Consider the following 15,978-nt stretch of genomic DNA (forward strand, 5'->3'; position numbering starts at 1 on the left):
TATGTGGTGCCATACTACTACAAATTGATCCAGTTTACTAACAATTTATATGTTTTGGCTTGGGTAAAAGAAATTAAACAACAACAACAACAAAAAGTATAAATAAAATAAGCCCAATAGATATTTAGTAACTCCTCCTAGTTGTCACAGTACAGCTGTTTTTTGTCTTCACGGTTGACATTTTCTCAGAGTTTGTCAAAGGATTGTTAGTAAATCCTGATTAATTGCTTACAGTTCATAGCTATACATTTGTGTGCATGTGTGTCTGTGTGTTCTGCACCTGTCTCGTCTGTGTATGCTGCCTGTCTTCATGTCGTGTGCTTATGTCGATGTCAGCTGAAGTACAGCCAGTCACTTTTCTCATCTCAAAGCTTATGATGTAACTGTAAATGTCTGCTTCTTCTCATTGTAAGCTTAGATCAAACTTCACTCTCAGGCCTACATGGATGATTGAAATATTGCACATTTGATGTACTGTATGCATAGAGAAAGAAACCAGCTGCAAACACTAGATGTCAGCATTGAACTATGTACATGGCCAGTAACTGTTCCTGCTCTTGTGCGTGACTGTGTATATGTGCTTATCCCTCTCACCTTAACAGTTTTTTTAATCTCCATGGTGAAACCCAGGAGCTATTTTTAACACATAATTTGTGAAGTCACATTTGGGGTGATTGCCAGAAATATATTAGATATCAGCTCATTTTTCTCGCTTCTCGTATTTTTTATGCGCTGGTTGCTTTCGGCGAATCTGCCATTTTGAACTTTGATTTTTTTTTTTTTCAATTTTGAACTTACGTAACTGTAAACTTGTACTGAGATCTAAATTTTGCCCTGAGTTTACTGATCGAAGGGTTCAATCACACGATGTAGCGTCATAGTATTCATATTCTTTGTTTGTCTGCGTGTACGAGCTTCACTGCAATTGCCCCGCAACTATCTCCGTATACAAGTCGGCTGTTTTGGTGTGCACCTGTAATCAAGTGTACTAAGTGAGTTAGATCTTTTGGCTCCCTTTTCCCTGTGATTTCAGGACCAAGCAGTTGTGGAAGACTCTGATCAGGTGCGTCTGAGAGGAAGGAAGTAAGGCTGCTGCTTGCTTGGCCCGGCCAGGCTTGTTTCTGTGGCTAAAGCTTACAGGTGTGCTGTGATCTGGTGCAGTCTGCTCAGCTTTGTGTTTCTTCGCTGCTCTCCCAGTTAAAGAGCAGACAATGGTAGCTGTCATTAACCAAACTAAAGCAGCTCAGCACTGGTTGTTAAAAAATATTCTTTTAATATCAAGCAAATGTTACATGAATGTTAAAGTGCTAAATTTGAGATTTTATCATATATGTCTGGTGTGGAATAATACTAGTTTCTTCCTGTTTTTCTGATATTGTAATGGCCCAGAAACCTCTCAACCCCACACACGTTGGAGAGTTCATTTATAGAGTAACTATAGAATAATTAGAATACTTCTGCTACACTGAGAAGAATCAAAGAAGCTATAGCTTCACAGTAATTTGGTTTCATTTATAATTAAAATTAGCGTCTTCTACAGCCAGAAAAGGGTCTTAAAAAAGTCTGATAGCACTCATAGACCTTGGTAGAGAAAAACAAAGTTTGTGCAACATGAAGACTTAGGTTATAACTAAGATGTTAGTGGAAAGCATGATTTCGCCTTGGCTAAGAATGAATATGAAGCCGGTGTGAGGTGTGTGTTGTGTAGATCTGCTTAGAAAGGTATGAAACGGGACACTTTATTGGATTGTTGGTTAGTGTTCAGATGGCCACAAGTGTCCATTTTTCGGCGTAGTGCACTGTAGTTTCGAACAAGCTTCTTGAAGCATTTTGCACTGCTGAAAGATAGAGCATGACTTGGCATGAAGAGGTGCAAAGAAGAGAATGTTTTTGTATTTTTGCAGGCCATAATTAGAGATATTTATTACACTGGACATGCATGCATATGGTGAAGCCACACAATGGCATACATTCCTTCAGTGCAGTAGCAGCCATGTAGAACTCAAGCTTGCAGTTTTAAGGTCTGATGTGAATACATGAATTTTAATTGCTGTTTTAGATTTTACTTTGATCACCCATCAAGCTCTAAGAGGTGATCTTAATTATGCAATACCTAAAATATTGCTGTGTCTGGTTTTGTAGATGCTATGTCTGGTTAAAATATGTTACATTGCTATGCAAAGGTCTTGAGTCACCTTCAGTTCTTTATAATTTTCTAGGAAATAGGTGCAATGATTTATTGCACCATGGAAAATACAGTATATGTGGCAAAAACATTTGTACAGTTCTAATGAGCTCGAAAGTCAATATTTGGTATAATCGTCTTTATTCTTTAGAACAGCCTGAACTCTTCTAGGCAAGTAATTTCTTTAAGTAGTCTTCAGGAGTAGTTTACCAGGCTTCTTGAAGGACATCCAAAGCTCTTCTTTGAATGTTGACTGCCTTTCGTTTTGTTCTCTGTCAAGATGATCCCACATGGTTTCAATAACGTTGAGGTCCGGGCTCTGGGGAGGCCAGTCCATTACTGATAGTGTTCCATTGTGTTTTTTTCTATCCTTTATATGCTTTTACTGCACTGGCAGTGTGTTTGGGATCATTGTCATGCTGAAAAATGAAGTCACTGCCAATAAGACGCTTTCCAGATGGTATTGCATGATGGATCAAAATTGAATTGTACGTTTCTGCATTGATAATGCCATCAATTTTGACAAGATCCCCAACACCACTGGGTGAAATGCAGCCCACAGAACCTCCACTGTGTTTTACAGATAGCTGTAGACACTCACTGTTGCACATCTCTCGTTTGGAGTCATCATTTCATAAGACCTGTTGCCACTGATTTTCAGTCCAGTTCTTGCGTAATTTGGCATACCTCAGCCTTAACATTCTTCCCCCTCCTTAAGTATGGCTTCTTGGCAGTCGCCTTTCCAAAGAAAAGGTTTGAAAGACCTTCAGAAAGCCTGAAGAACCATTGCTCGACATCACTTTAAAAATTTACAAGAAAATTTAGTCTGGAAGCAAAATATAAAGAAATGAGGGATACCTCAAGACTTTTGCACAGTACTGTATATGAAACAACAGCTATTGAATTTCATAAGTGATGTTTACTATTAACCAGTTCTCACAGCAAATCTACTCATGTGAGTAGACATGACATAAAATGCTTGCATGATTTTTTTGGTCTTCATTTTTTTTTTAAATCCAACATCTCACTTTTCCCACTTTAAGCTGTCGACAACCACGAGCTTTGAGGTTTTATTTTATTTGGATGAGAATAATTTGTTACTATAGCTGAGTTTATTTTATTGGACAGTAATTTGACAAGATGACAACTGCAATCAAACCTCAATGTGTGTTACATAACTCTGTACACTTGGGTTAAATTGGGTTTATGGAGCCATTTTGTATCATATGAACGCCACAAAGGCACAGCAGTCTTATTTCCCCTCATTAATTTTGAATTCTGCCTGTCAGTCAGTGTGTTTTGGCAAATAGAGAGCAAATGAGATGTGTACATTAGTGAGCACTTGAATAGAAAAATCACCTGCAGATGTTTTATGCTGTTTTAGTAACTGAACTGACACATATTGAAAATTCAATAATGGTTGTAGTGGTTGTAGACATAAATTAAAAATCGGCAGAACTCCAAAGAACTTTGGATGTGTGGATGTGTCGTCTCTGCGAGAAGAATCCAAGACAAAAAAGCTTGAACATACTTTACTTTAGTAGCTTATAAACAAGTTTTAAGCATTTTTTCAAGGTTCACATTTTAGGTATCCAGGATTATTGTCTTTTCTGAACTGCACCGTGCAGCCAGCTTGATGTTATGTGTTTTTGTTTTAACATGTTTGTCCCTCAGACCCTTTGTCTTGTCTGCTCTGAGTGTAGAAAGCCAAACTTGGCCCAGCTCAGAAGGTGATCACTGAGACTGATGACAGCCACTCCAGCCAGCTGCCATCCAACAGCCTGGACCAGGTCAAACTCGGTGACTTCTCCTTCCTGGCTGTGCTGGGGAAAGGAAGCTTTGGCAAGGTGAGTACAGTACTGCTTGTAGTGACTCTGGTAATAGACACCATGTGATAGATAAAGTTGCAAGAAAAAGTGGATTCTAACTGTGTGTAGAAATGATTTTTACCTGCTACTTCCCCCCCCTTTTCTGTCTCTCCAAAGGTGATGCTAGCAGAGATGAAGGCCACTGAAGAGCTGTATGCTATTAAGATTCTGAAGAAGGATGTGGTAATCCAGGATGATGATGTTGAATGTACCATGGTGGAGAAGAGAGTCCTGGCCCAACAGGACAAGCCGCCCTTCCTCACATACCTCCACTCGTGCTTCCAGACAGTGGTAGGTAAAATGCTTCTGGATGTATCAGGATACGTCACTGGAGGTCAGGTCAGGTCAAATTAATTCAGCAAGCAGCTTTTAGCTAAACAGCTTAGTCATAAAGTGCCGTAGAAGGCATCAGAGGACGTTTATGACAAGTTCAATTAAAAAAAAGAGAGAAAGAGGAACAAACTAACCCCAATTAGAAGGTGATCTCTCGCTCGCTCTTTCTCTCTGCAAATAACAAAAGGCTCTTTCACAGAGGGTAACAAAGTGTCTTACTTAAACTCAGTAAATGTAATAATCTGATGGAATTGTAAAATGTTTTTAGTAAGTAGGGTTATAAACTTGCATAAACACCACAAATCCTTTATAGGCCATATGCAAAAGAAGTCGATGACTTCCTTAATTTGAATGCCTTTTGTTAAATCCGCAAATTGCAAATGAATGTCTACCAGCAGTCAGATTTCTGAGAGAGGCTGAGCTAAACTATAGCAGCTGATTTGAGCTGAAGAACTGGCGGGCAAGGCAGAGGAAGCAGGAAGAGACTCAGCTTGGCATCTCTCATAGCATATTCATGAATAGACACACACACACACGCACATGCTCTCACACACACACATTCTCCTACAGAGAATAATAAAAACACACTTACTCTTACACTTCCATGACCTCTTTGTCTAGTTTCACATTTACTGTGCAGACCTTTCTTGTGATGACCCTACAGAGCATTGCCCCGTCCTCCAGCATTTTCACTCTGTGAAAATCTTAGCTGTTACATTTCATGTGATCAGTTCTCAACTTTTAAATCTGTAATCTCAGTTTTATTAAAATTGACTGTTTCAGAGTTTTTGTACAGAATAGTTATACACTTAGATAATGTTTCATTTGATTTTACTGTTTCCCCCAAAATACTTTCAGGTTGAGTTTTTCATGATACTTAAGATATTTCTGTTGCTCAAAATCTGTCATAAAGATACCTGCATCACAGAAAAGGACTTCTTCTTCTTATTACTCTGTAGGCATTTTACACAATACATCATTAGAGATGCAACATCCATCCATCCATTCGCTTCCGCTCATCCTATTCAGGGTCGCGGGGGTGCTGGAGCCTATCCCAGCTGTCATAGGTACACCCTGAAAGCCTGTCGCATGGCCAACACAGAGAGACAAACAACCTTTCACACTCACATTCACACCTATGGGCAATTGTAGGCAATTAGTGTAGCCAATTAACCTAACCCCAGTAAGTGCATGTCTTTGGAATGTGGGAGGAAACCGGAGTACCCCACGCAAGCACGGGGAGAACATGCAAATAGAGAGAGGGAAAGGCCTGGGCCAAGGTGGAATCGAACCCAGGCCTTCCAGATGGTATTCTAACTGTGAAGCAGCAGTGCTAACCACTGCACCACCGTGCTGCCTAGAGATGCAACAAAAGGAAAAAAAATCATTAATTTAATTTCTCTTTGTTTATGATTTCTTTTACAAAGGAAAAACTTTTTGCCAAGTAGCCCAGATCTTGTACAGCAGCTGTCCTTTTTAAGCACAATTATCTGAAATGCACAGTTTTGCTAATGTTCTACTAAGACAGTACACTATCAACATCACTTCCACTGAAGTCAAACTGAGGCATTTGTTGTGACCTTTTACTGAGTGAAAACAAGGAGGCATTTTATATTAGAGGTTCAGAGAGGTCGAGAAACTATAATGTGCATTTTGCTGAAGGCACTGTCATTGCAATGCAGCGAGGGTCACAGCCCACACAAGTCCAGGGTAAAGCCCGCTTTGCTAAGAGTGGTGACACTTGGTGTCAGACCTGGTGGAAGGTTCAGCTGTGCTGTCACTACGGGTCTGTTGCTATTGTTCTGTTAGTACGAGACCATCAAACACATGTAGACTGGGGTCAGGCCAAACTTGTCATGGGCAGTAAGGGACCGGCAGTAGAACACAAAGAAGATATTTCCTGACAGATGTCTGTGTTGAGTGTTTTCATTTTCCATGAAGCGCTTTGTTGTGGGCTATTTGGGTCACCTTGTCATGCAAAGAGTAGCAGTAAAGATGGAACAACTTAGACAGCAAGGTTAGGCAAGCCATCAACACTGAACTGTATTTTTCTGATTTGAGTTTTTACCAGGATTAAAATTGTAAAATAGTTTGTAATTTTACTGTTCTTACCTTTTAAAAAAATGTACAAAATACTAAAGAGGCATGTTTTTTTTTAATTACGCCTAACTTCTCTTTCCCCTTTCCCCCTCTGTATTACCATAGGACCGTCTGTACTTTGTCATGGAGTATGTGAACGGGGGAGACCTTATGTACCATATCCAACAAGTGGGCAAGTTCAAAGAACCTCAGGCAGTGTAAGACATCAATTTAGCATCTGTTCTTATGGTTTAGTTGTATGATGAATCTGTTTTTACTAAAATAACTTCTGTGTTCCTGAATTTAAATTTAATTTTGCGAATGTGCAATTTTAGGTTTTATCCCCTGTTGCATCACGGTCACACTATGCAAACAGCATCTAATGCAGCACCAGCTGCAACAGTAATTTTGACTTTCTGCATTGGAACTGTTCTGAGGGTGAAATTTTAGGTTTCATACAGTTGTAAATCTGTAAATATTGTTATTGCAGGTTCTATGCAGCAGAGATCGCTGTTGGTCTCTTCTTCCTGCACAGTAAAGGAATCATTTACAGGTGAATATTAAAAGATTTACACAAGAAAAACACTTTTAAACTAATAACAAAGAACTTTGTGGTATAATAAATGCAGCAGATATCATGCAGTCGTGAGTCATCCTATCATAAAAGGCAACCACTAAACCCATCCTGTCAGCATCTGAAGGTATGTTTTGAATGCCCACCTGCTTCCTCAGGGATCTGAAGTTGGACAACGTGATGCTGGACTCTGAGGGACACATTAAGATTGCTGACTTTGGCATGTGTAAAGAGAACATGGCAGAAGGAGTGTCCACGAGGACCTTCTGTGGCACTCCAGACTACATAGCTCCAGAAGTAAGTATGGCTGAAGATGTAAAGATGTGTGAGTGTGCGTGTATGTTAGTGTGTGCGCATGTGCATGAATTCATTTCTGTCACTGTCTGGTCTGAGCCTGTGTCACCCTTGTGCTCCAGATTAAGGTCACTGCCTCAGGACAAGAGAGGCACACACACAAACACATATACACAAGCACTCTCTGATGACGTAAGTGTCCCAGTCAGACCGACACCCAGCGTGTCCGCTGGCAAGTCCAAACTGAACCCGAAACATACAGGCGGGGGGGTTTCTTGTGAGCAAATGTTTCTTGGATTTTTTTTTTTTAATTTAAGACCAGATTAATTTAACATGACAGTTTGACCTTACCTAGATTTTTGTTTTTACTTTGTTGGTGATTGGTAACATCCATTGGTGATATCCGTGGATACAGATTTCACATTTAATGTGTTCATTTAAGGATAATAAAGCAGGAGTAGGAGCAGGGTTGGGTGATGTGTTAACCCTAGAACACTAACATGCAGTATCACTATCACTAATGTTGGATATATTTTACCCAATATTATATACTGGATAAAACATTTTCCATCAATATATATTAAAATATAACAATACATGGTAAATTGAAGTACTCTTCTTTGCTTTCCCCCTATACAGTGTCTCATAAAAAAAAAACAAAAAAAAGGTATCATGTGGGACCCTATAATAAGATTCTAAAATTAATGAAGTAGGGAGTCATTAACGAATAAATTCTCAAAAATAATAATGGAACTGGAAACTTGTTCTTGTCCACCCATTCACTGGACATGTGAGCCTTGTCCAGTGACTGCACAGTCTCCCTGCATCAGTGACAACTGTGGGAGAAAAAAAATGAAAATGGCATTTTTTTTTGAGGGGTGGGGTGGGGGGTAGGGGGGTGTCTGTTGGGCCTGCTTTTTTGCATCCACTTTTGCAGATCCTAATTAATGGCTCCTACCATCTAATAAAGGAAATGACTTCACCTACTTTGGGAGCATATATAAGCAGGTTTCCTTCAAAGATGGCGCACTCTCGCCTCTGGGAAAGTTGGTGCCTTTGATTGTATTGTAGTTATTCCTGTGTTAAGCCACATTAGTGTATGGGTTAGCACCTAGTTTTCTTTTGTTCACCTTTCCTCAAATTATGAATAATAAGTTGACTCAGTAAAAATTGTTATTGTATGGCTCTCCATTCTTTGTTTTGTCCTGACAGGGCTCGTTTTGTTAATCTGGAAATTCCTCAAATGTTTAAGGCTGTAAAGTAGGCCTTTTTTGAGTGAGATGTGTTGGAGATGTTAGTTCCCTGTTAAATTGCAATGAAGTTGTATATTCAAGAAGAACAGTGAGTGTTGGTCATGCATTATACAGCTCTGGGGATGTTTGTAGCTGGGTATCTGCATCTTTTGTTGTCTAGCTGGAGCATTTTTGTGTCCCCCAGATAGGTAGGAGCAGCAATTATTTCATAAGGAAAAATTGCTGAATTTTGTTGTTTTCAGGCTTGTTGGTTATTTTCATGTGTTGTCTGTGCAGTAGAAGCATTTTGCTTGGGAGAACCCCAGAGTATTTGCTGGAACATTCTGTCTTCCGCACGTCTTTCACTCATAGCATGAAGGAAGTCCGAGCTGATCACTGCATGACAACCCTGCTTATAACTGGCTCGTTGCATTGTTATTTATGTGTTATTTATATCCAATTTATGATATTATGTGTTTTAGTACTACTACACATAAAAAGGTGTTACTTATTTAAATATTATATTTTTCTTAAATTGTGAGAAACAAACAGAAAAAGTATATACAATATATTTAAATGCAATGTATACCATATATGCTGCAAAACTGAAAAAGTCTTATTATAAGCAAACATGACAAAAGTGACAATGAATCTTGGCACTAGTGATTTATTATTTAATCTAGAATTTATTCAATTCTCAAATATATAAAATCCATGTCTTAGCATTTTTCATTGTTTAGCACAATGCACAGGTATTCAAAAGACAGGGAATGTTTACATCCCCAATTTTTTTGGCATAAAAAGAATCATCCCTGTGATTCATGGAATACACAATCCAGTGCAGCGCAAATTGTAAGTTCATACGTACTAAGTTTTTACAATTCTCTGACCATTATCAGTTAGTTGGCTTCTATTTAATGATGGGCTGGATTATCGATTCTCTTTAAAAACCCTCTCTGATAGACTGAGAGGTTAATTCCACCCACGATCTCAGGCTGAACATGCTGTGATTGTTCAGAGTCAGACTGACACTAATGCGCCAGCCAGGGATGACACAGTAGGGGGCTGGAGTAGCTACTGTTTCCATAGCACCGCACCTAGTACATTTTTTTTTTTGTTTGTTTTACACTCACATGACTATCACACAGTCATATTGATGACAGCCACACATAATGTATTCACAGGTTAAATTGGGTATCCGCACATAGATATGTATCTGTATGCATATATTATTTTCATTAAGATTAATAAACCCAATAATGTGTCTTAACAGTTAAACCCTTGTAGTGTGTATCCACCCACTCCAAAGCCTCACAGTGGTGACTTTTACATGGTAAAGTGAGAGGAGATATTCCTTAAAGTGTTTGTGACAAAAGAATCCATTACAAATAAATGTACCAGTTGAATCTGTTTTTGTTTGACCTAAAATAACTTCTGTGTGACATTCTGTTAACTTCTTGTGCCCAAAAGGTATACAAAGATTTGTCTAATGAGCATTCTGATGTCAGGCTCTTTAGTCAGTGTGCTCTGGGTAGGGTGTGATTAATCTGTTCAAAATGAAATCATGTTCTTTGTCATTTGCTCTGAAAAAAGAACAAACCATTGTACACACAGTAGAGATGAAAAAGAGAGGATACCGAACATGGACATAACACTGGTCGACAAAACACCTATTGGTCATTGCAGATGACACTTCATTTGTATGAGCCGAGACAATAATATTAAATTGTTTGATTTTATTGGAACTCCAAGACAAGAACAAACAGCGTTTCTTTTTTCACCTTACAGCAAATGAGATCACAGGGGTCCTTCACAACTACAGCAAAGCTGTCATGAAATTATTGCGCATTGGACATTTGCCTATGACATTGAGTTGCTTAAAAAGATGTTTGATGTAAGGCTGGCATTAGTGAAAGCTGCTCTATTGAAGAAGTAATGGACTGCAAGGCAGTCTGCTGCACCTGGATTCAGGTGTGGAAACTGCTCATTCTATGTGAGGGCGTGCCAAACTGGCCATTGGTAGATAGTGACGTAGGTGAGTGACGGAGCAAAAGCCAGGGCAACAAACCTGTTTCAGGCATTTCAGCAACAGTGTTTTCTGAGAGGATGGGACAGAATAACTTCCTTTGATGTGGCCTTTGTAACTTCACAAAATTTTTGCATACACAAAAAGCAGTATAACATTAAAGGGCAAAAAAAAAAACACAACAAGCATAATATGGGATTTCCAAAGTTTTTCTTCACATTATAGAGAAAATTCAGTTACTTGCTAACCTGAAAGTTTCTTTTTATGGACTTCTTGGTAATTTCTTTTCTAAAAAAAAAAAAAAAAAGAAATGATGGAAATAAAATTATTTACAATTCATGCTCTTGTTTTTCTCTCATTTAAAAAAGGTACGAAAGGGAAAAACAAGTAATACATAGGTTCGATTGGGGATTATTAACAGAGGATTGCCCAGAGGGAGCCCCTCTAAGTGGTCATTTCAGCCATGCATGCAACATTACATATTGCAATTGTGTAACTGTGTTGCTGTGTTAGTGCCGGTTTGTATATGCGTGTGATAGCTGCGAGATGAGAAATGTTTTCACACTTATCTTTCTCACACACACCAGCTCAGATACAACTCATCAGTCAGGAAGTATATTTCTTTGTGGCAGTGGGTCCCTGGTTAACAGTACACAGGTGACAGGCAGTACTTTTCCTGCTGTCCTGCAGCTTGCTCTCACAGACAGACACACACGCGCACACACACACATACACATGCACATATTGTCAGGCACACACTTATTGCTGGCTGTGTTTACCCTGACCTATATAGGCAGTCATTGGTTGCTCCTGTCTGGCAGGAATGCTCACACTGATGTGACTTTACACCTCGGTGACTTTGACACAGAAAAGAAGCGATAGCAAGGAAGAGAGACGAAGGAGCAGGCAGACAAAACATAAGGTAACTTGACACAAAAGGAAAGAATCGAAGACCGTAGGATTTAAAAAAACAAACAAAAAAACCCGACTTCATAGTGGGTGTGTTAGACATTTCAGGAGAGCGTTTGAGACTGTTGACACAGGCTATTTTCCTCTGTGCTCTAGTTGTCCCCAGTGCAGTGTGGCATCAGGAGGAAAAGGGTGTCAACTTTTCTGCTGACTCCTACTGGAGTGCAAAAGCAGTTGGTGTGCGCATCGTGTCAGAATGCTATATCACAAATTTAGTCATTGAAGAAGTCCCACTTTTCAGTCTCTGAGCTGGTGTTCTGTGGTAGTGTGTCAGTGTGTGACGGTTCAACAAAAATGGCAGAATTTACTATAAACTATACATATGAACAAAAGTGGAGTGTCTGAGATACATTTCACTAACTGGGACCAGCTACCCGAGCTGATCCCATGTACTAATGAGAGGTGAAAGAATTGAAAAGGAGTGGAAGGGTGGGGCACAAAAATGGGAATAAACAGCTTGTATTACAGGAGGGCATATATACATTACCCACCAAAAGTATTGGAACAGTGAGGCCATTCCCTTTGTCATTGCTGTAGACTGAAAATATTTGGGCTTGACTTCAAAAAGTCAATATGAGACAAAAGATCAACATCTCAGCTTTTATTTCCAGGTATTTACATCTGGATCTGATACACAGCTCAGAAGATAGTTTTGACTGAACCCACCCATTTTTCTTGTGAGCAAAAGTATTGGAAGGGATAAATTTAAAATAGATTAAAGTGAATTAGACTTAATATTTATTTGCAATAGCTGCATCAAGCCTGTGACCCACTGACATCACTAAATTTTTGCATTCTTCTTTTGTGATGCTTTTCCAGGCTTTCACCGCAGCCTTTTACAGTTGTTTGTTTTGGCCAATCTAAAACCTTCCACTTCCTGCTCTTGAGGAACTCTTTGCAGTGTTTTGGGTCATTATCTTGCTCCACAATGAAGGATCTCCCAATCAGTTTGGTTGCGTTTTTTCTTTAAATTGGCATGCAGAATGTTTTCATAGATTTCTGAGTTCACTGAACTGCTGCCATCATGCGTGACATCATAAATGAAGATTAATGAGCCTATCCCAGAAGAAGCCATCCTATCCCAAGCCATGACATTACCTCCACTGTGTTTCACAGATGAGCTTGTATGTTTGGAATTATGAGCAGATCCTTTCTTTCTCTAAACTTTAGCCTTTCCATCACCTTATTAAAGGTTCATCTTTGTCTCATCAGTCCATAAAACCAGAATTTCTGAGACTTGTCTCTGTACTTCTTGGCAAATTCCAGCCTGGCCTTCCAATTCTTCTTGCTAATTAGTAGATTGCATCTTCTGGTGAAGCGTCTGTACTTTTGTTCATGAAGTCTTCTGCAAACAGCAGATTGCGATATCTTCACTCCTGCCATCTGGAGGTTGCTGCTGATGTCACTAACAGTTGTTTTGGGGTATTTCTTTACAGCACTTACAATGTTTCTGCCATAACCTCTGGTGTTTTCCTTGGTCTACCTGTTCAAGATCTGTTACTTAATACACCAGTGATGACTTTCTTCTTCAGGACATTCCAAACAGTTGTACTGGCTATGGCCAACGTTTGGTGGGGAGTGCAGACAGAGCCAGAAGGGGAGTGTATGAGGTGTGGCCCTGCTCCTGAAATTCAAAGAAATTGTCTCCAGTTTCTTTATTTTCATGAAGTAAATAAATTCATTTTAAATAAATTGTTGCTAAATTGTAACAGGCACATACAGTTAGGCCTTATGTATAAAAATGGCTGCATTAATGCAGTACTTTGTTAAACCCCTTGAATCAAAGCTGTGAGTCTGCACATCAATCACAACTTGAATGTTTGATTTTAAAATCCAATGTGGTTGACTACAGAAGCAAAATTACAAAGATTGTACAGACCTAGCTATAACTTTTTGCTAATATATTTTGTCAGGCAATTAATATGCATGATTCAGTGTACATTAAGTAATAACTGGACTGAATAATGAATGTGGCTGTTCTTCAAAAAGTTGAAGGACTTGAAATAGCAACCCTGACTCATCATGGAGGTGTCACCTGGCCACATGCTTTAGCATCTGCAGTTCCAATTTAAACTCTTGGCCAATTACTGAACACCCCAAACTAGTGTTTTCAGAAAAAGAGCTATTAGTAGTTTAACACAATCACTTCATCCATGGTTGGAAGAGTGAGTGAGAAGTGAGGAAAAAGTCACGGGGGTGTGTGGGGGGGGGGAGAAGGTGAAAAGGAGAAACTGAGAAAGAAACAGCAAATGAGCCAAGTGCAGAGCACATGAATGTGCAAGGATCCTGCAAACAAGGTGGCAGCCTGAAAACTTTTGGGCAGGAGTTTAGGTCTCTGTCATTTTAATAAAAAAATTCTTTTTAAAACTGTAATTATAGAAATTCTAGATTGTTTTAAACATTGAGATTAACATGAGGGTTTAATTTTTTTCTGGCACAAATATTTCCTACATTATACTGCATATACATGGCACTATGTATTGTATTTTTCTAAAAGGGATTTACTTATTTACACCATAAGCTCACAATTTATTCATATCCTGATGGCAACAGATTTGATAGAGGTAATCAATATACACTCATCAGCCACTTTATTTGGTACACTTTGGATTAAGATCTGGTGACTGTAGACGCCATTTGAGTACAGTGAACTCAATGTCATGTTCAAGAAACCAGTTTGAGATGACTGGAGGTTTGTGACATGGTCTGATGGGTACACTGAGGTCATAAAGGGATGAACATGTTCAGCAACAATGCTCACGTAGGCTGTGGTGTTTAAATGATGCACACACAGCTTCCTATCTGCTTGAAGCAGTCTGGCCATGCTCCTCTGACCTCTGGCATGGAAGTGCAATACTAAATTCACTCAGACAATTAATCGTAATCACATGTAAAAAAAAAAAATGCTGTTTACGTATGTTGCAGTGTAGGATGCGCATGTAAACCCCAAGGCTGCTTATTAATATTCTCAGTGAATTAAACCATCCACAGCACAGGGCACATACACTACTGAGCAATGCTTTCAAAAACAGACCACTAAAGCATGGTCTGATGTGCACCGGTCTGCTCCACAGCACACACATCCCTCAGAGGGATACAGCAGCAACGGCACAACAGATATTCATGTAGCACCCTGTAACAGTGTTGGTCATGAGCGTGGTACTGTGCATTGTACTCCACTTTTGTGTATGAAGAGCAAGGGTTATAAGAGCATAGGTTGGTACTGTGCATTTGCATGTGTGTGTGTCTGTGGTGAGCAGAGTAGCCTTGAATAGCTAGCAGTCTGATCCAGAACTGTCATGTAGTATTAGGCCTAATGGGAGAGAGATGTCTGCGGCAATGCCCGTGCACAAGCACACGCAAACACACAAAATATACTCAGAAACACAGACTGTTCAGGCCACAAGCAGAGGTACATAAATGAATACACATATGCTGAAAAATGATAAAATCTAAACACTGAACATGTCTAAGCCCCTAAAAGAAAGAACAAAATCTTTTTTCTGTTACCCTGTTTGGCTCATGAATCAGTGAATCAGTTCTCCTGGCTGGAGGGATTCATACAAGAAGTAAAAGGTAAAAACAGGAGGAGAATGTCAGGGACAAGCCATGCTTAGCTATTTCTGTCTCTGGCTGCCTGGCAGAAGGAGCAAAAATGTAATGCAAATATCAGTCTTTTGAAAACACTAAGGTAAACAAACATATAGATAGGTGGAAATCTGAACTTAATGTGGTGGTTCAGAGCACCAAAGTCACGGGGCCTGAAACTGTATTTGTCGGCTGGTGTTGTTGCAGACGGGCGGCAAGGGCAGAAAGTCACAGCAGCACCACATTAGTGCAGCTCTCTGGAGAATGGCCTGAAACTGATCTGAATAGTCTCATAGTGAATTTTAATTGTCCTTTAATTTTTTTCTTCTTTTTCTCTTTCTGCTTGTCTTAATCTCACTGACTCGAAACTTTCTCTCTGACTCCTCTCTGTGCTGACTTTTAATACCATTTCTTTCTCTAATTTCAACATTGTGGTGATTTCTGAGAGTAGAAATAATGTTTTACAGCATTTGAATCGTATGAGACACAGACAGTTTTTCCCTTTTTAGAAAATGGGTATCTCTCTTTTTTGCTGTGCTGATATTTGGTTTTATAACTAATAAGCACAAAATATCCCATATGTTATTGTATTCATGCCATGTTGATCTCTTTGGTAATTGAACCCTCCCCTTTCTCTCCTCTCCTTCTTTTGCCTTTCTTCCTCTTTTGCTTCCGACAAGACGAGCCAATATGAGACTGCAGATCAACTTTCCATGCTTAAACTGCTTATTGCACACAATTTTACAAGGGAGTCTGGGAGGTCAACCGTCAGTGACAAAGTGCAACAAATGTGCCTGGTCACAGTCTGGCATTAACCGAGGTTACCATGC

At 39.4% G+C, this 15,978-nt stretch overlaps 1 protein-coding gene across 1 annotated transcript in view; it reads left to right on the top strand.

The window, feature by feature from the left end:
* Positions 1–15,978, top strand: part of prkcaa (protein kinase C, alpha, a) — a 142,496-nt gene that overhangs the window by 97,348 nt on the left and 29,170 nt on the right. The window contains exons 9-13 of the mRNA XM_030741718.1: positions 3,889–4,032; positions 4,171–4,344; positions 6,592–6,683; positions 6,956–7,018; positions 7,198–7,336. Of these exons, the coding sequence (XP_030597578.1) occupies positions 3,889–4,032; positions 4,171–4,344; positions 6,592–6,683; positions 6,956–7,018; positions 7,198–7,336 (612 nt within the window). The remainder of the gene's footprint in view (positions 1–3,888; positions 4,033–4,170; positions 4,345–6,591; positions 6,684–6,955; positions 7,019–7,197; positions 7,337–15,978) is intronic.

Source organism: Archocentrus centrarchus, chromosome 1, assembly GCF_007364275.1.
Source record: "Archocentrus centrarchus isolate MPI-CPG fArcCen1 chromosome 1, fArcCen1, whole genome shotgun sequence".
Lineage (NCBI taxonomy): Eukaryota > Metazoa > Chordata > Actinopteri > Cichliformes > Cichlidae > Archocentrus > Archocentrus centrarchus.